The 20,991-nt window shown below is 36.8% G+C and overlaps 1 protein-coding gene across 2 annotated transcripts in view; it reads right to left on the reverse strand.

Moving 5' to 3' along the window:
* Positions 1 to 468: 468 nt before the first annotated feature.
* The window catches only part of PPP3CB (protein phosphatase 3 catalytic subunit beta), a 59,180-nt gene continuing 38,657 nt past the window's right edge, over positions 469 to 20,991 (reverse strand). Inside the window, exons 10-14 of one of the 2 annotated variants that reach the window (XM_008969014.4) lie at positions 18,054 to 18,131; positions 10,131 to 10,212; positions 8,360 to 8,457; positions 3,535 to 3,564; positions 469 to 2,084 (exon numbers count right to left, since the gene is read on the reverse strand). In XM_008969014.4, the coding sequence (XP_008967262.2) occupies positions 1,906 to 2,084; positions 3,535 to 3,564; positions 8,360 to 8,457; positions 10,131 to 10,212; positions 18,054 to 18,131 (467 nt within the window). In that variant the 3' untranslated portion in view covers positions 469 to 1,905. Of the gene's footprint in view, positions 2,085 to 3,534; positions 3,565 to 8,359; positions 8,458 to 10,130; positions 10,216 to 18,053; positions 18,132 to 20,991 lie in introns of both variants that reach the window. The other variant, XM_008969012.4, reaches the window with a different exon arrangement.

Raw genomic sequence — 20,991 nt, forward strand, 5'->3', positions numbered from 1 at the left:
ATATAATTTTGAGCAATATCCTAATATCCCTCAATGTGCAAAATCCTATACTTATTGTGATTATGACAAAGAAGAAAGGAATGATAGGAAAATGCAATTATTACTAATATTTTTCTTATTGTTAGAACACCCAGTAAATTCCCAATACCACTATAACAAAATTCTAGACAATAACATATTTTCTTTCAATTAAAAGATAATAAACAGTGATCTTAAATATTAGATTTAGGAGGCCTACAGTAGGCATTCAAAGTCCTCTAGTGCTCAGTTACTAATGCTCATGTAAAACAAGTATATAACAAAAGTTTTTTTAAGGCAAAATTTATAAAGAATTTAATTAATCAAATTACCATGAACTATCCACGAGATAATCTCTGGAGGACATCCCAGCTCTAGTAACAGGATTTTCTGATTTGCATCAAAAGGACAAATCAGATTGCATCTTCCAAATAAAACCCAACACAGAGATAGGAGCAGCGGCCCATGCATGGAATTTATTGTGTGCTACTGTTTATAAAATACTCGAATAGTCCTGCACATGCATAATATTTCCAACTTAGACAGGAGACCATACAGGGTGCACTTTCTGGCAAACAAAACAATAGATGGTTCCGCTGCCTGGAGCTCTGAGTTGTATTCCAGGGCATGAGGGAAGCAGGCCACCAAAGTAAAGGGAAATACCAAACTACAGTGGCAATCAATACAGGTCAATAATTGTGAAAAATTAGCACATGGTTCCATTTAGTTTAACCAAGCAGTTCAGTAACTATCAAAAGAAAGGTTTCAACATGCAGTCTTGACTTTTATGCTTCCACTAACATCTGAATGACTGAACAGAACCATTGCTTCTAGGCTGCATTGCTTAATCAAAAACACTTCCAGAACATTTTAAAATTTCCTTTGCATTAAAACATAAAAATGATAGAAAGCCAGCAGCAAATCACCCTGGTGGCTCTTTAAGCAACTTGAGTACTCACAATAAACTAAAATTTCTCATAACATCTAGGTAACCTATACATGTCGTACCTGTACATCATAGGTCTATATATTAAATATTTGCAAAATGAAAACATGCATACACAAAATACGTCAAGTTTTACAGACATGATTTGAATTAAAATTTACTTTGACAATGTACAAACTTCTTTTAAAGTACCTTAAATGAGTAATTCTGTAATTCTTCATAATTTTGAAATTTAGAGGTTTTCTTCTTAAATCTCTGGGGTGTAAGTCTTAAAAGATCTGGGCAAAAAAGACTCTAAATTAGTTTTTGGATTTGTGTTCAAGTAAGAGAGCCTGCCTGGAAATAGGATATGCATTCATAATTAAAAAATACCAAGACTATGTTACAGAATTAGCCACATTTAAGAACTATAGACCTGAGGTCAACATTTTGTATAAATGCCAACTGGGTTTCTCGGCATTTTGCTCACAATTCAAAATACAGCTAGTAACCTCAGAAATGTATTTTAAGACCATGCTAATTCATCCTTTAAAGACATTTCATGGAAAAAGAAAAGTCCACATTAGCTCTTAGGATTGCATTTGAAATCATGATTGAAAAACAAAACCTAATTCTACTGAAGGGGAAAAGAAATCTGATTTGTAAACTTAAATGTGTGAACCACAAGCATAAAATGGAGGTGTGGATGCCCTCCACTGGAAATTGCCCCAAGCCCCTTGCTCACTGCTCTCCACCTTGGCAGCGATGACCCAATCTTATCAGATAGCACATGTCCCAGGGCCCTCAAGCCTCCATCCAGGAAGGGGGCTAGGGTCTCAGAAGCACAATGGTTTCTTCAGAGAGACTGTGAAATTTACAGTCAGCTTGGCCGACCCCTCCAGCTCCTCGGGTGATCTGTCCATTTGGGGCCCGAGATGTGAGAGTCCCTGGGAAGTCGTGGGTCACTGGGCAGTATGGTTGCCCGTCCCGTGGTTCTCAGTGGCATGTGCGGTGTTCAGAGAATTGAAACCATCTTGCTGTACAGCATCTTTCCGAGGTGGCATTCTCTCATTGATCCTATCCAAACCCTTTGCCTCTTCAAAACTGCAGATTCTATGTGGTGGAGAGAATCCTCGTATTGCTTAATAAAATGCAAATTTGATAAGTCAGTAATTGAAAAACATTTCTGAGATTTCAAAAACATAATTAATGATTTTTAAGAAGAAAGAAATTAGCAGCTGTAAGTAGCAACACATAAATCTTACTTTAACTGAATCCTATCCTCATTTCAGTCTTCCCTTAAAATGTGAAATGTTTAAACCTAAATATAAACATCATAGCTTTATAGGTGACAAGTGTTAGCAAAGCCTTCCAAAAAATAAAAATACAAAAAAAATGTTAACCCTCTCCTGCCCCCAAAATCAACCTCCAGGCAATCGTCTCAGGGTCTCAGTCTGACTTCTACTATACCAATTATCTCCTACATCAGTCCCTAAGATCACCAGTGACTATCACAGTAAGGCAGCAATGAGAGTAGGGGCAAGTGAGGAGGCTAAACAAGGTTAATCCTCAATATACAAATCTGTACCAAGAGCTTGGGAGGAGAAAGAGTTAAAGAAAGGTTAAAATACAGTAGATCAGAACTATCTTGGAGGTCAAGGTCAGCCCATCACCACCAATATAACATTAAAAAGGTGGGAAGTGCCTCCAAGAATTAGATCTGCGTATGGCTGATAGCAAAAAATTATTTATAATCTCGTAATTTAGAAGATGTTCTCCTTAATTCATTGGCCATACTGCACAGTCTTTGGAAACTCAAATCAAAATAAATGGCAATTCTCCACCAATTGTATGGTTTCTCATTCACTTCATCTAGAATGATGCATCCTCCATTATTAGTGTTCATAGGAAATATTTTCAAACCACTGGTTATAATCTGGTTGCTTAATATCTGCAATCCTTAGGTCTTAGTCTGGCACATGAACCAAACAAATGGCTGGGGCTACAAACACTGAGGAATGTGAAATACCAAGCCAACACATATATATATGAACATAATCTTATCCATAAACTATAGCCCAAACTGCAGCCAAAAAAGAAAAAAGAAAATCATTATAGTGACAGTTCCTGTATTCTCAGTCAGGCACACTAGTTTGTAAAAACAAACTCACACCTATACCTAGAGGAGGATTCACTTAGGGAAAAAAAATCTGAGTAGCATAGAATCATGCAAAATATGGAACAGATCTCTATTTGCAGGTCAGTTTGGCAATTTCCATTAAAACAGGCAACTTTATAAAGCTATACTGTATAGCATAACATGCTATACTCTAAAGAAATCAGAAACATTACTTTCTGATTGCATATTACACCAGAAAAAAGAAAAAGACTGTCACCATAGACATCAGCCCTTCTGATTTAAAAATGAAAAATTAAAAAAAGAGGGCTGCAAGGCTTCTAAACTTGATGAATCAGTGAGTCTGATTCACCTTGGGCTGTAAAAGCTAGGAGTAAAACACACCCACAGGACATTCTCTGATGCCCACCCACACACCACAGATCTCTGCCCAGCACAAGGACTCTGATCATACCTTTTTCAGCCTCAATAGCCTCAACTGTGGCTGTACAGAAGTGAGCAGAGGCATGCAAAATGAATGAGAGAGATGAGAAGGGTCATATTGTACAGCAGAAAAGGCAATGATCACTTAAAATATCACAGTATCCCATACTACATCATCATTTACAATTTAACATAAATAGTACCCAAATTAGAGAGCCCCATCCAAACCCCCAATTCCTGACACAGCACAGTTTACACACAGCACTATGACAACATCACTCAGAGCACAGAACACATAAACCTACGGTAAACACAGACACCTCAGCACCCATGCAAATGCACTCCAGTATTAATTACCCATCTTGAATCAGTAATTTGATGGCCTTAGAATTTTCCATTATGTTTATTATATCACATCCATCACAATCACAGGAAAATGCTCTAGGGTAAAATTATAATAGAATTGTAGCAGAAAAGCAAACAGAAAAGTCTTTTCTTTCATGTCAGTGAGAACAATACTCATTACCAGTTGGTTCCCTAAGACATAAACTAGAAGGGGTCAGCAATGCTTTACCTGTTACTTCTAATTTATAAGGCAAAACATAAGCTGCAAGAGCTGATATGACTACAGTGAAATTTAAGGGCAGTAAACTTGATGAATTACTATAAGTAGAACAGTTCTGTGGCTCTGTTCTTTGTGGGGGACCTGAAAGGACTTCTCCTGTCTACCAGTAACATCCTTTCTATTCTAGTACTGATGTTCCAAATACCTACAGATATTAACATCTATAGCCTTAAAAAATTCCATTTATACTGACAGAGTTTATCATGAACTCAAATTTGCCTCAGAAAAAGACTACTGAGCATCTTTTCAAACTCATCTACCAATTAAAGAGACATTAAGGAAGAGAAGTGAGGTCTTACAGGCATAAATTCTAATTATTTCATGATATAGACACATAGGTCATATTATAAATAAGAAATACATTATTGGTATAGTGTGTCACTGGTCCATTTAGAGAATTTCACCATAATTAGTCAAACATTTTATAGTCAAAGATTCTTTTTTTCGCTCATTTCTGGGTTTGAACTGTATAAAGAGCTCACACTGAGGACCAGGACCCAAGATAGCACACAACAATACTGGTTTACAATATTGTCCATTCCCCTTATTACTCAGAATATTTGTAAAAGTAATGCCCTTGTCTCTCCTATTTTGCTTCTTCTGCAATAAGGCCAATTAGAATAATTATTCCTGAAGTGATCTTTTAGCAATTAACATGATTTAGAAATAATTTTATCCAAAGCAATTATTAATGTAAAAGAAACTGATGAATCTAAGGTATTAAAGTGAACTAAGTTAGAAAATGTTGATCTTAACCAGACAGTAAAGTGAATTGGGGACCCAAAAGAATTAGGACGAACACTGAATAAAGGAAGAGTTAATTTTCCTTAACTGTTAAACTACATTACAAATCGGGCAGGACATGGAAGATCATGCCTATAACCCCAGCACTCTCGGATGGCTGAGGTGGAAGGATCCCTTGAGCGTTTGAGCCCAGCCTGGGCAACACATAGAGAGACCTCATCTCCCCCCAAAAAAAGTTTAAAAAATTAGCCGGGCATGGTGGTGTGCATATGTAATCCCAGCTACTCGGGAAGCTGAAGCAGGAAGATCACTTGAGCCCAGATTGCTAATTGCAACACTCTATCTGAAAGGCACTATTTCTCCTCTATTTGTTTTCAGTTATATAGGGCATCTTGTCATGGCCTTAATAAGTTTGAGCATAGTGCTATCTCAAACTGTGTTCCTCAGTACTATGCAAGATAAATGACCAAGAGGAATTTGGTATTACTAACATAGAATTGGCCACATATATTTCCCATATAGATCCTGGTGAGGGTAGCATTACAGTGCTAGCTCCCAATCAAATTTCCCAGAAAGAAAACATACATAAAATAAAGATGAACAGAAAATCCACCTCCAATAGAGTTGTGCAGTTTGTAAAAACACTCAAGAAACATCATGTAAATTAACTTTTAAAGTTCTTGAAACGACAATTTTTATTTTCTGACAAATAGGCACGAGGTCTTAGAATTAAAATTTTTTCCTTTTGCAATACCTAACTCAGTTATACACACTAACATCAGGGAACATTATCTACTAAAATTTAAAATGTAGGATAACTTTTTAAAAAATAATCACAAACATGCAGCTTTTGTATGACTTTTGTTATTTGTTTCAAAGTGGATTTATCTTATGCTAGGAAAATAATTTTGACCAAATGCCCAAACCACACTATCAAGAGCTAGCAAAACTAGAAGCTATCTAGTTTAAGGGGTCCCAAATTAGACCCCTTAAACTCAATTCCTTCCAGTAACTTAGTCCATGCTGAGAATAGAGAGTCCCTCCAGCAAAGGTGCTGTCTTTCAAACCTCCCCTGCAGTTGAGGGTGGTTTCAAAGTTGAAGGAATGAGCTTCAAGCCGTGTACAAATTAAGAATAAACAGAAGTCAACAAAGCATGTAATTAGCAGGGGCTAATCGTGAAATCCAAAAGCAAGGTTTGCTGCGGATACAATATAAAAGTAATGTTATATCCAAGGATAACTGAGAGATGACTATACTGTAGATTTATTTAAGTATGATACCCTTTTGGTTTTATTTTTCTTTTCTGAACAAAGAAGAGTATAATATTTTTGAAGCTATTAAAGTTCATCCTTTTCTATTAACATTTTTACTAGTTTTATCAAATGTTTAAGATCTTGTTTTAATGTACATTCATGAAATTCTTTTTAGTTCATTTTTCTAATGTTTACAATATAATAAGAAAAATGGAGGGCAAGGAATGTAAAGCAAATCAAAGCAGGTTTTTTTTTTTTTTTTAAAGAAAATCAAAAAAAGAAACCTCATTCAGAATGAAAATTTATAATTTCAAAACACAGTGTACTTTTCAGATATACCAGTGGTGGTAGTGAACAATACAATGACATTTAAAATAGAACATGTATAGGCTACAAGTAAAAATTGTTTACAGGAAAAAAATTTTTTTTTATTGAAAAGCAATCATTGGCCAGGCATAGTGGCTCATGCCTATAATCCCAGCACTTTGGGAGGCTGAGGTCAGAAGATTGCTTGAGCCCAGGAGTTTGAGACCAGCCTGGGCAATACAAAAATATAAAAAAATAAAAAATACAAAAAATACAAAAAATTAGCTGGCTGTGGTGGCATGTGCCTATGGTCTTAGCTACTTGGGTGGCTGAAATGGAGGACTGCTTGAGCCCAGGAGGTTGAGGCTGCATTGCACTCCAGCCTGGGTGACACAGCAAGAAACCAGACCCTGTCTGTCTCTCTCACACACACACACGTACACATGCACACAAAAAAAGAAAGACAGAGAGAGAGAGAGAAAGAGAGAGAGAAAGAAAGAAAGACAGAAAGAAAGAAAGAAAGAAAGAAAAAGAAAGAGAAGAGAAGAGAGAAAAGAAAAAAAAAGAAAGAGCACTTATTATGGAACCAAGTGAAATGAAATTGTGAAGTCAAATGTAAATTCATTCAAAACGTTAAAATTGCCTATTTTTTTCTCTCTAAAAAAGTCACTAATTACAACACCAAAAAGAAACCTAATTATGACTACGGAAAACATCAGATCTGTTGCTATTTTAATAGACAATGACCCTTAGAGGGCTGTCAAAAGTGACTACAAGAAATTCAGGCTTTTCCACATCATGTATTTTTGCTTTCCAACCACAGGAAAAGAAATCTAGACTGAATTACTGTGTATGGTCACTAATACTCACATCACTCTCTTCTATTTAATCTGTAATGGGCTTTTAAAAAGTTAACCCAGTATTTACACAAATATTTACGCCAAAAAAAGTTTTTTAAGTATAAAATATTCAATGAGCCAGATTACAGGAATGCTTTACGTATAATTCTTTTTATTTTCATGCAAAATAAAGGCACACTTAATAACACCCTTTCAATTTTGACTTACAGGATTTAAATTCAACCCCTTATAACAATGACTTAATATCTAATGTTACATTCATGTTCAGAATGCACAAAGTGCAGCAACAAATGCAGCAAACCTCAAAACAAGGTGCTACAAAGCTGCTTCTACATTGAAAGACAGACAAGTGTCTGATGGAGTAATTTAATTGAACATACTTTTACAGACATACAGCTAACCTAAAGAAAGACAGACAGATTTAGGAAAGCAGCTACATCTGCAGAGGAAGGAAACAGCATGTTACAGACAGTTAATTATACATAGAACATTTGACAAACACCACAGAAAACAAACTTTGGCATCATTTACCAGGGTACAAAACCTTGCACAAATCTTTTGGTAACTGAAGGGCATAAGTAATGTTCTGGGGCCTAAGCAGGTAGTTAACTCTAAATTAAGTAGTTTTAAATATAAGCATAGTCCAATACAATGACATAAATTTAAAAAATTAAAAAAGAAACTTGGAATTACATTTCCATTTTAGTAACAGGAATATCCCTGATTCACATTCTGAAACTGGGGCTTTTAAAAGAAAAGGGTGAATTAGACAAATGAATAAATAAATATTTCAGACATTATGATATGAGCTGCTCCCATATCATTTCATGAAAAGCTGAGGAACTGACCATTATTTTCAATTGAAAGGAATACCCATTCTATCAGTTTTCTGCCCTGATCAGGTATTAATGAGACACTAGCTAATACAGTACCCTGTCTAGGTCAGCTGCTGAGACAGGAACTAAAAAACAGAAGGAATTCCCTGCATGCATTATGTGAATTGTTAGCAAAAGAGTGAGGTGTGCCCCAGTCCATCTGAGGCACAGCAAGTTGCATAACATCATTACCACTTTGCAGGGTCTGCCGTCCTCCAGCTAACACTCCACTAGGCAACATCCCTGTGGGAGTCAGGCCCTTGAGTGTCAGCACACTTTCACTCTCCTCCCTATAGCAGAGAGATATAACAAATATCAGATACTTCCAACAAGTACTTAATTTAAAAGAAGACATAGGGTCTAGATATAGGCCATATATAAAATTCATGACATTCATTGCTATTACCATATTTTCCTCAATTTCAAGACATTAATTTTTCTATATTTTAAGTGTTTCAGGTATGAGGGTGTGCCTTACCACTGAGGCATATATTATTTTTCCTGAAAAGCTTTATTAAATATGTGGTAAGATTCATCAAGGGGCATCATACTATTGAGAAAATATGGTATTTCATATGCTCTGAAGTTCAAATGTCTGATGTAGTCAGTTGTGCAAACAAATTTTTAAAGACTGACCTATTCATTTGTACCCTTAAACCTGGTCTTCCTGAATTAACCCCAGGGAAGGCAATTTATGGCTCCAGCACAAGGGACTTCCTATATGGATGAACAAGTTCATCAAGAATACCCTAAAAAGTATCCCCTCCTTCTTATCCTGCTCTAATTTTCAAGGTGTGAATTTAGTGTTATCACAAACGGAAGAGAGATACCAAAGATGAGCAATAACAATCACCAGAGTCAAAAATCTTAGCTTCAAAGGGACTTGTGTTCCCATCTTCAGTATACAAATATATAAACTTCTTTTTCTTTTTGAGACAAGGTCTTACTCCGTCACCCAGGCTGGAGTGCAGCGGCACAATCACGGCTCACTACTCACAACTTCCTGGGGCTCAGGTGATCCTCCCATCTCAGCCTCCCGAGTAGCTGGGACCACAGGTGCATGCCACCAGGCCCGGATAATTTTTGTATTCTTTTTTGTAGAGATGGGGTTTCGCCATGTTTCCTAGCCTGGTCTTGAACTCCTGAGCTCAAGCATCCGCCCGCTTTGGCCTCCCAAAGTGTTGGGATTACAGGCATGAGCCACCCAGCCTAAGGGCCTAAGTACCCTTTTTTTTTTTTTTTCTGAGACAGAGTCTCACTCTGTCACCCAGGCTGGAGTGCAGTGGCGTGATCTCAGATCACTGCAACCTCCACCTCCCGAGTTCAAGTGATTCTCCTGCCTCAGCCTCCCGAGTAGCTGGGACTACAGGCATGCACCACCACATCCAGTTAATTTTTCTATTTTTAGTAGAGACAGGGTTTCACCATGTTGGCCAGGATGGTCTCAATCTCTTGACCTCGTGATCCACCTGCCTTGGCCTCCCAAAGTGCTGGGATTACAGGCGTGAGCCACCACGCCTGGCCAGGCCTAAGTAACTTCTTTATAGGAAGAATGATACCGTTGCTTTTTTTCTTTCTTTTTTTTTTTTTTTTTTAGACAGAGCCTTGCTCAGTCGCCCAGTCTGGAGTGGCGCAGTCTCGGCTCACCGCAACTTCTGCCTCCTGGGTTCAAGCAATTCTTGTGCCTCAGCTTCCCGAGTAGCTGGGATTACAGGTGCATGCCACCACGCCCGGCTAATTTTTGTATATTTAGTAGAGATGGGGATTCACTATGTTGGCCAGGCTGGTCTCAAACTCCTGACCTCAGGTGATCCGCCCGCCTTGGCATCCCAAAATGCTGAGATTACACGAGTGTGCCACCATACCCGGCCCCATTTTGCTTTTAGATGCGGGACAATGCTTGTAACAAGGTACAATAAACGTAATTTCTGCAAAACAAATAATCAAGAAAATATATCATTACCTGAGAACAGAGAAGACTCTTGCCATCTTGCCAATTGCTCGAATTTTGTTTCTTATGATTTCTTTCCGGGCTGCAGCTGAACCTACTTTCAATGGAATAAATAGAGAGAAAGGCTCAAGTTTAGGGCATGCATGCTTACAATATTCTATTAGCCTGTTCCACACTCATCTAAACCAGTACCAAGACCCCTGCCACCAGCTTACATGGAGGGGACTAGATGAACTCATGCTAAAAAATGTCTTGCTCTCTCAATGTTTAGCTCAGCATTGGTCTAATACTGGGGTCTGATAAATATAGAAATAAAAAGTAATCCACAAACTTTAATATTTCACTCTACTGGCTAATCAGAAAAACAGCAATGGGGAAAAAAAACAAACAAACTTGAGCCCAACTTGCATTACAAACCAGAGGGCAAAAACTGATAATAATCCTATAGTCTCTGTTTAATTTTCATGACAGCCTATGGCATGCAGACTAACAGACAAGAATTTGTAACAGTCCTGTAGTCTTATTTAACTATCACAAAGTATTTGACATGCAGGCTGACAATATCCCATCAGACTATGACAGAATAAGCTTCTTTGCTTTGAGTTGGTCTAAAATGAATGGCATGAAGGAGCTACTGTGCAGGTAATCCTGAACTAAGGGCCATACCAGCATTTCAACAATGCACCAGGTGCCTAATGTACCAGGTGCTCCTAAGGTCATGCAAATATATACAATCTTTTACATCTCTAGGTGAGTATGACATAAGCAACAAGAAAAACATGGCTAAAGGATCACTACTGCTTCATCTCTAAAGGGTTAGCTGTGCTATCTACGACTGATGTAGAAAAGAATAAACCAAAATAACTAAATCCTTGGCTGAAGAATGACTCAAAGGTTTTATCTTCCTTCCCTTGGCCTCCAGAAAGAACAACATCAATCTCAGTCCTGTTATTTCATATATAGCAACTAGAATCACTCTGGACCCAAAAGTGTGGTTCCTTAGAGCCGTGCTTCAACACAATGGAAACACACATGGAAGCATCATGGTTGAGGAGAAGGTTAAGGAAAGGCTAAAGACACTAATTCAAAAGGGGCCTTAGGTATACAGAGGTCTGAACAACTGTAAGTCTTCTGGGAGAGAACATCTCATTTAAAATTCAAGCAGTCCACAATTACATATAATTAAAAACTAAGATAATGACTGGATCTGACTGCAAGAAAAGAGAAAAAGAAATCCAACTTGAAAGATAGAAACAAAAGACATATTTTAGGGGAAAAAAATAGGCTCCATGACATGTTTATGATCTTCTAAAGGGTAAATATTATGAGCACTGAAGCTACAGCTTTTACAAGTCCAAAACTGTGTGGGTACCTGGGTACCACAGCACTCTAAACAGGTATTTTTAAAATACCAAAAAAAAAAAAAAACCCACAAAAAAAGCCCCAAAAACTAAAAATATAAGAATCATAGAATATTAGAATTTGAAGAGACACTGGAAATACTATAAAGTGCAATCTCCTCATTTTATAGACAAAGAAACTGAGGTTATTAAGTGACTTGTTCAAGGATAGAAGGTAAGTCTGATTCTCTTCTAATAAATGATTATAAACATTTTGTTTTAAAATTGACAGAATTTTAAAGTAGCTAGACTGGGGATAAGCAGTAGGGTGTTGGGGAGGATGGCTGTAATAAGTACATTCATATTTTCAGATTTAATTTCTATATCTATAAAACCAAATGACATGTAAACTATACTGATATCAAATGAAAAATTCACAGGAATATAAAAACACTGTACAAATCAGGATTTTAAATCAGTCTACAAACACATCATGCATCATATTAAAGTAAATGGTCACAGTAACATTTCTTTGGGAAATAATAGACAATCAAACAACCCTAATCATGCAGGGGAAAGTACAAAACATTACAAATAAGCAAAAGAATGAAATTTTAAAACAGGAATGAAAAGGAGGGAAAATATTTCCATGCACAGAAAGACAGATATCTTGGAATATGACTTCTAAAAATACCAAACACTAACACAGATAAAACTTAAGCTAAATTTGCACAAGGCCCAAGAGGACTCTGCATAGACATTACTCAATGAATGTGCTAACTTACATGGACATGAGGATAACTTATGAAGTCATATTTCAAAACAATGTTACTCTGTCTGGTCTGTACCTTTTTTATTGCCATATATGAGCCGTTCTTCAGATGGAGAGTCCAGAAAAAAGGAAGTGAATGATGGAGAAAAGGTGGTTGAGACAAATAAAAAGATAGAGATTTAACTTGGCAGTGGTACTGAAGAATGAATGTAGAAAGAAAGGGAGAAAAATGAAGGCCCTCATATTTGGAAATTTGAAAAATGTAGTACTGTAGAATCTGGTGAATAAAGAGGGATGCAACTAGGTAGAACTCTAAAGTAAAGATTTCTTAAAAGACATGTGCATGGAAGAAATTATGGACAGAATAACTATCATATCTGATGAAAGCAGACATAATTAGGGACAGAAAAAAACATGTGAAAACACATAAGACTGATAAAAGACTGCTAACAACAATTGCACATTTATAGTCATACCCCTAAGGAAATGTGTCACCTGTGGAAGTATGTTAAGTAAAAGGTAATGACACAAATGAAATACAAACTTGTGTGGTTCTTCAAGGACATCAACATCTGCAAAATCTGTAGTACATTCAGAGAAATGTAGGTAACTTTATAAACTGCCTCAGTAGAAAACCTCACCCCCTCCCAACGAAGGAAAAGCTAAACCTCCCATATTCCCTAACAAGAGCACATGATTTCCTAAATCTGAATTGCAGAACTTTTGCATATACTCAGGAGCAACAGTATGTGCTTTCTGTCCCCAGTCCAATCTGGGAATTTGGGGGACATCTTTTTGCAAAAATAGCAACAGATTGTTTCAAATCAAGTAACAGTTCTAAGAGTAGGCAGCTGGGGTGGTTTCATTTGAGCTTTCCATATCTTCCATTCTAATGCTGAGATATATTATTCCTTTATAGGAAATGTATTTATTTTAGTGAAACTGCAACACATATGGATTATGTACTTCCCTTTACCAAACTGAAGACAAAAGATAAACACCTGGAAAAAACTGCATGCAACCTAAATATCACAGAAATCAGTTTTCAAAAATTCTCTTTTATGATTAACACTTCTAAAACGGATGCTATGTGCGTTTATACATTAGTGTTAATGCAAATTTTTGTCTTAAAAATGACCCCACACATACATTAAACAATACAGAGTACCAAAGATTTACCACTTAACAACAGTCTTATGCCTTTACCTAATCTTAGCTTTTTTTTTTCTGAGACCGAGTCTCGCTCTGTCAACCAGGCTGGAGTGCAATGGGGTGATCTCGGCTCACTGCAACCTCTGCCTCCCGAGTTGAAGCAATTCTCCTGCCTCAGCCTTCAAAATAGCTGGGACTACAGGTGCGCACCACCACGCCTGGCTAATTTTTGTGTTTTTTAAGTAAAGACGGGGTTTTGCCATGTTGGCCAGGTTGGTCTCGAACTCCTGACCTCAGGTGATCCACCCGCCTTAGCCTCCCAAAGTGCTGGGATTACAGGCCTGAGCCACCGCGCCCAGCCATCTTAGCTTTAAATATACAAAAATTACTTCTTCTTTCCTGACACTCAGAAATCTCCAATCCTGCTCTCTTTCCCCAAAGAAAAACTAAACCCTTATTCTGATTCCACAGCCATCCCATCAAGTTTTCTTTCTAAAGTCAGATATCTCCCCAGACCCGTTCCATAGAATGGTTCACCGTTGTGTAGGAAAAGAGGAAGGAGAGAACAGAAGGCACGCCGTTACAGTGAAAGGAAAGGAGAAAAGATGGAGGGAGTTAGAGGGAAGAAATCAGGGAGTACAAATAAGGAAGGGAAATAAATCTATTTCCAGTAGTTCTTTCCCTACCCCACTTTAAACCTTAGTATCTATCCGAATCTCCTCCTCTGTCCTCCATTTCCTCAACATTCTTTTCTCTTTCAAACTATTCCCATTTCTCCATGCAAACTCCCAGACTCATATTCCTAAAACTTTCTTAGAGTCCCTACTCCTAATACGTGGTACTGGAAGAGTGAAAAAAATTAGGAGTAATTGTACCTGCCCTGTTAGCAGTAAAGGGAGATCTATTTCTAATATTCAAAGCTGGAACTCAGTGTATTTTCCCATAGAAACATTGTCATAAATGGTGCTTAACAATTTTTAAAATTATTTAAGAGTGGGAAAGAATTTTCATCCTCTCTATTCCCTCAGTTTCTGAATAAGAAAACCTGAGAAATTAGGTGCCTTTTCTAAGATTACACAGCTAGTGAACGGTAGTGACAAGACACCTAAACCACTGATCCTTTTCATTAAACTGCACTGCCTCTTTAATGATCAAATTCAATTCATCCCTGGAATGCAAGAATGATAATAACAAGTGGATAAATTATCATACTAATAGGAAAAATACTGATGATATATAAAATCTTCTCATTAGAATATAATAAAATTTTATATTTATTTCTGGTTCCATCTCAAAATATGACTCAGTATCTTTATTCATATAAATCATAGGTACCTAAAACCAAGTACTATAATTAGACTTAACAAGGAACCTTTTTTTCTTATTATTATAAGAAGAGGACTAAAGCATTATCTACCATCATTCCTATTTAACATACTATTGCAATACTCATAATAACTTTTAAAGAATAAAATAAAGGTAAAAATACAGAAAATAAATAACAATATCAATCCCCTATAAATGACATATTTTTAAAAGTAATAGAAAACAAATTTAAAGTTATCATAGAAAATAATTCTGCTGATTCAAGTTTGTTAGATATAAGATAAACCCACAAATATATAGTATATTCTTTTACACAGATAGAAAATAAGAGACACCAGTTGTAATAGTAATAAGAACATAAAATACAGATGTATTAATTTAACTTGATAATGACAAAATTTTTTCAAAGAAAAACTATATAACCTTAAATGGAGGAAATAGTAAATAATTATATAGAGCAAGAGTTCTTGGTCTTAGTTTGGAAAACTAAATACTATTTTTTAAAAAAGAAAGAAAGAGAAAGGAAGAAGGAAGGAAGGAAGGAAGGAAAAACAAAAGACTTGGCCAGGCATGGTAGCTCATGCCTGTAATCCTAGCGCTTTTTGAGAGGCTGAGGTGGGAGGACTGCTTGAGGCCAGGAGTTCAAGACCAGCCTTGGTAACATGGGGAAACCTCACTCATCTCTTTTTTTTTTTTTTTTTTTTGAGACGGAGTCTCCATCTGTCGCCCAGGCTGGAGTGCAGTGGTGCGATCTCGACTCACTGTAACCTCCGCCTCCTGGGTTCACTGTATTCTCCTGCCCCAGCCTCCCAAGTAGCTAGGACTACAAGCACCCACCACAACGACCGGCTAATTTTTTGTATTTTTGGTAGAGACAGGGTTTCACCATGTTAAGCCAGGATGGTCTTGATCTCCTGACCTCATGATCCACCCGCCTCGGCCTCCCAAAGTGCTGGGATTACAGGCGTGAGCCACCACACCCGGCTGGAAACCTCATCTCTTAAAAAAAAAAAATTTAAAAACCCCCCTAGATTCAGATATAGAATTAACATAATATCAATTAAAACTCTCACTAAATATTTCACAGATTTTGAAAAATAGAACACTTTCTAAAAAAAAAGTAGGCTATGTGGCAATAATTACTTCAATTATTCATTATCTCAATACCTACAACATTATGAAGTAGGTATTACTGTCACTTCTTTGAACATGAGAGAAACTGAGACTCAGAAAGGTTAAGTAAGTCATCTGATGCCACAGAGCCATTAGAAGGAACTAGAATCTGAGCCGAGGTCTATTCTTAAAACAGTGACAGCAGAACAGGGAAACAAAATATCTATTTGAAACTATTCAACGGCTGGGCATGGTGGCTCATGCCTGTAATCCTAACACTTTGGGAGGCAGAGGCGGGCCGATCATCTGAGGTCAGGAGTTCGAGACAAGTTTGGCCAAGATGGTGAAACCCCATCTCTACTAAAAATACAAAAATTAGCTGGGCGTGATGGTGGGCACCTGTAATCCCAGCTACTTGGGAGGATGAGGCAGGAGAATTGCTTGAACCAGGGAGGTGGAGCTTGCAGTGAGCTGAGATCACGCCACTGCACTCTAGCCTGGGTGAGAGCAAGACTCTGTCTCAAAAAAAAAAAGGAAAGAGAATTAAAATAAGGAAGAGTAATTATTATTCACTAACGTTTACTATCCAAACTAAAAAATAACTGATAATAAATATACTATGTCAGTTATTAACAAATGTGTAAGAATAAAAGCACATCTCTGCCTACCACCAACAGATGGCAATGGTAGCGCTTGTACAGTTACCTTGTACTTTCAACAAATGGGCTTTCAAATGTTTAAGAATCAAACCTGTTTGTAAGTAAAGAAATTTCTAAATAGGCTTCATTCAGATTTTACTCGAAAAGTGATCAAATGAAATGGATGGTTTACACAGTTGGAAAAACAGTAATTTTCTTCTTAGCATCATTAGAAATCAAAGAAATGTAAACTTAAGCAACTATAATTTACTACTATATAGCCATGAAGAAAATAAGTAAAAATGACCAAAATCCAATGAGGTAGTCCTGTGGAGAAATATGTTTATGGATTCCTTGCTGGAGGCACTTCATAGTGGTCCAATCCTTCTGCAAAGCAATCTGGTAGTTCACAGCTAAAACAATGAAGCTAAAAGAATTACAGAGTTAATTCTATAACTCTATAATTCTCTCCAATAAATTTATTCCAAGGAGGAAAATAAAAGCTATTATACAAATATGTTTATTTTACTGCTATTCATAAGGATAATTTAGAACCCAGTTGCCAATGAGATTATGAAAATTAAATTTTCGTGTGTGTGTGTGTATATATACATTTTTTAATACAGACAAGGAAATCTTTCCATATTGCCCAGGCTGGTCTCCAACTCCTGGGCTCAAGGGATCCTCCTGCCTTGGCCTCCCAAAGTGGTGGGATTACAGGCGTGAGCCACCACATCTAGCCAAACATTATAGTTTATCAATGGACTTAGAAATACGTAGCTATTAAATCTTACCAATATATAGACCATGTTTAATACACGGAAACATTGAAATATTGATTACAACTATAAAAAGTATACTAAAACAAAGATGTGAGGGGAATATGGAAGGGAATCGTTTTCAGTTTATATATTGTTTACCTTTTTATGTACTCAGGTTTTAATTAAACATTTAAATAATAAAGTTTTAAATAAAAATTTCAAAACAAAATAAAATGAATTTTGTTTCTATAGTATTACTTTTTACTATAAACATGCATTAGGTACATAGGCTTGTTGGCTTACGTAACAACAACGATGTATAACTTTGTTTCTGTGGAAAAAAATGCTTTCAGAATCTGAAACTAAATTAGCAAGTGGTCTTTTAGAACACAATCACACTAATTTAGAAGCAGTCTATTTTAGTGTCTAAAAGGCAGGAAAAGCAAAATTGGGAGTTCAGGTATGCTTCTGATGCACTAAGAATATTGTTCTAATAAAACAAATAGTATTTTTATCCTCTTTTCTCTAACCAGTGTCCATATTTGCCAAGAACTACATCCTTTTAACACTTCAATTTTCCTTTCCTTATCTTCTTTCTTCCAAATTTCTCCTTTCCCAAAGTTCATCTTCTTCCCCATATTACAATAAAAAAAAATGAAATCACTGAAATTATTTTCAAATCTTAATATCCAAAAAAAGTAACTTGTTACTTATCAAATAGCATAGTCTCTGAAAGCAATGACTATTTTTTGCAAAATAGTGTGTACTGAGGCTAGGCAGTAAAGAAATACCATTTCACAGTAAAAAAAAAATAGTAAGATGAATAATCATACCATCAAACTGGTCTTCACCTTCAGTCATTAGTTCATCATCAGAGCAAATACTCAGAACATTTACCAACATTTCTGTCACTATTTGGGAAAAAAAAGTTACATGTTAGCTGACCATATATAACTGTCTATACATACACATAGCAACTATTTTTACAAATGGTCAAATAATGTTTAGCCCAAGAAAGCAAACACATTCTTATACCAAGATCAATGGAATTTAAAAATGCAAAGGCTTTCAAAATGAAAGAAATTCAGTGGATAACAACTCTGAGAGAAAGAGATTCTTTATGGAACAAATTTTCAGGCCTCTCAAAAAAAAAAAAAAAAATGAAGCCCCATAGAGATAAGAACAGAGATGAATAACAACTGAATGTATACATTTCAAATCTTCATTCATGGATATAGCATAATAAGAAAAAAAATCATGGCAGAGTTTTAGTGGTTCCAAAAAGTCTCAGGATTTAATCTTTTTTTTTTTTTGGAGAAGGAGTCTTGCTCTGTTGCCCAGGCTGCAGTGCAGTGGCGTGATCTCGGCTCACTGCAACCTCTGCCTCCCAGGTTCAAGCGATTCTCCTGCCTCAGCCTCCCAAGGAGCTGGGATTACAGGCACCCATCGTCACGCCCAGCTAATTTTTGTATTTTTTTTTTTTCTTTTAGTAGAGATGGGGTTTCACCATGTTGGTCAGCCTGGTCTCGAACTCCTAACCTCATGATCCGCCCGCCTTGGCCTCCCAAAGTGCTGGGATTACAGGCGTAGGCCACTGCGCCTGGCCTTAATCTTTTAAAAACTGGCTCAGCAACTCTCTTGAAATTTATTTCTAAAGATTACTAATGACTATCTAACAATCTGAACCCTTGGCTCTTTCATAGGCTTAATCCTCTTTGACTATTCTATATATTTTTTTCCTTCTCTTTTCCCTTGGTTCCCAAGATTCTGCTCTTCTGGTTTTCCCACATTTGGATCATTTTTCCCCAAAACTTTGGATATCCTCAAGATTCTCTCTGCAGTATTATTCCTCCTATATGTTCAATCACTTGGAATTTCTGTCTATTATCATATTTATAGTTTCAATTATCACCTCGTTGAAGATGACTCCAAAGTCTGTATCTCCAGTGTTGACCTCTCCTTCAGGCTCTAGCTGTCCTTGGCTGGTTTTATTGTCAACTGTCTTTTTTTTTTTTGAGACAGAGTCTCGCTGTCGCCCAGGTTGGAGTGCAGTGGCGCGATCTCGGCTCACTGCAGGCTCCGCCTCCCGCGTTCACGCCATTCTCCTGCCTCAGCCTTTTGAGTAGCTGGGACTACAGGTGCCCGCCACCTCGCCCGGCTAATTTTTTGTATTTTTTTAGTAGAGATGGGGTTTCACCGTGTTAGCCAGGATGGTCTCGATCTCCTGACCTCGTGATCCGCCCACCTCGGCCTCCCAAAGTGCTGGGATTACAGGCGTGAGCCACCGTGCCCAGCCTGTCAACATTCTTAAACCATTTGTATACTGTATGTTTCCCCTACTAGAATGAAAACTTCATGAGTGTAGGATGTTGTTTAATTCACTATTATAACTTCAGAGCCTGGCACTGTGCCCTGGCACATGACAGGTACTCAATAAATATTTAACAAATAAGTACACAAAATAAGAAAGATAAAAGCAAATTTCAATTAATAAATAAAAATGTCTATTGAATATTAGCACCTAGATGTCCTGAAGGCACCTAGAAATGAACATATCCAAAACAAAATTCAATACTTCTACAAACCACTTTTTCCTGCTAATAAATATACTAAAAGCACCCCACATGTCAAGTACTACATTAAAGCTCTAGGATTCAGATATGAAAGTCTCTACCTTCAAAAAGCTTACTAACTACTGAAGGAGACATTAAATATCAACTGCAAAAGGTTGATGGAAAACATGCTGTAAGTGTTCAAAGATATGCAAAAGACCTGCTGGGGAAGACCTGCTGGGGAAGGCAAGGCTTTTGCTAGATAACATTTGAGAGGAATCATGAACTAGGAGTTTGCCAAGTGGAGAGGGCAGATAAGGCATTCTAAACAGAAGTTAAAAAAGTGATGTAGTAGTCATTTATCACAACAGAACAGAGAGTCCAGAAAGAGAACCTGATATTTAAGGTCAATTGATTTTTGACAAGGGTGCCAAAACAATTCAGTGGCTAAAGAACAGTCATTTCAACAATGGTCAACTACAAAAGAATAAAGCTGCAAATGGTCACATGCGAAAGAATAAACTGCACTCCCCCTACTGCACATCACATGCAAAAATTAATTCAAAATGGATCAAACACCTAATGTAAGAACTAAAACTCTCAGAAAAAAACAGGGGCAAATCTTTATGAGCTTGGATTAGGCAATGATTTCTTAGGTATAACAACAAAAACACAAGTAACAAAGGAAAAAATAGATAAATATGACTTCACCAAAATTAAAAAACTTTTTGAAAGAAGCCAGTCACAAAATACCATATACCATATGACCTTATTTATATAAAATGTCTAGCAAAGGCAAATCTATAGAGACAGAAAGATTAGTCTTTCTGATGGTTACACAACTCTAGAAATATACTAAAACCAACTAAATTGTATGCTTTAAATAGATGAATTGCATAGTATATATATTTCAATAAAGCTGTTATGGTGTATACCTTAAATATACACAATAAAATGTATCTTTTTTAAAAATTAGAAAACTTTTGTGCTTCAAAGGACAAAAAAAATCAGGCATGGAAGCATGTGCCTGTAATCCCAGCTACTTGGGAGAATGAAGAAGGAGGATCACTTGAGCCTAGGAATTTGTGTGAGACCAGCCTAGGCAACACAAAGATCCCATCTCTAAAAAAGGAAAAAAAAAAAAAAAAAAAAAAGCTAGTCATGGTAGGACATGCCTGTAGTCCTACCTACTTGGAAGGCCATGCGGTAAGACTGCCTG

The sequence above is a fragment of the Pan paniscus genome, chromosome 8 (assembly GCF_029289425.2).
Source record: "Pan paniscus chromosome 8, NHGRI_mPanPan1-v2.0_pri, whole genome shotgun sequence".
NCBI classification, from domain to species: Eukaryota; Metazoa; Chordata; class Mammalia; order Primates; family Hominidae; genus Pan; species Pan paniscus.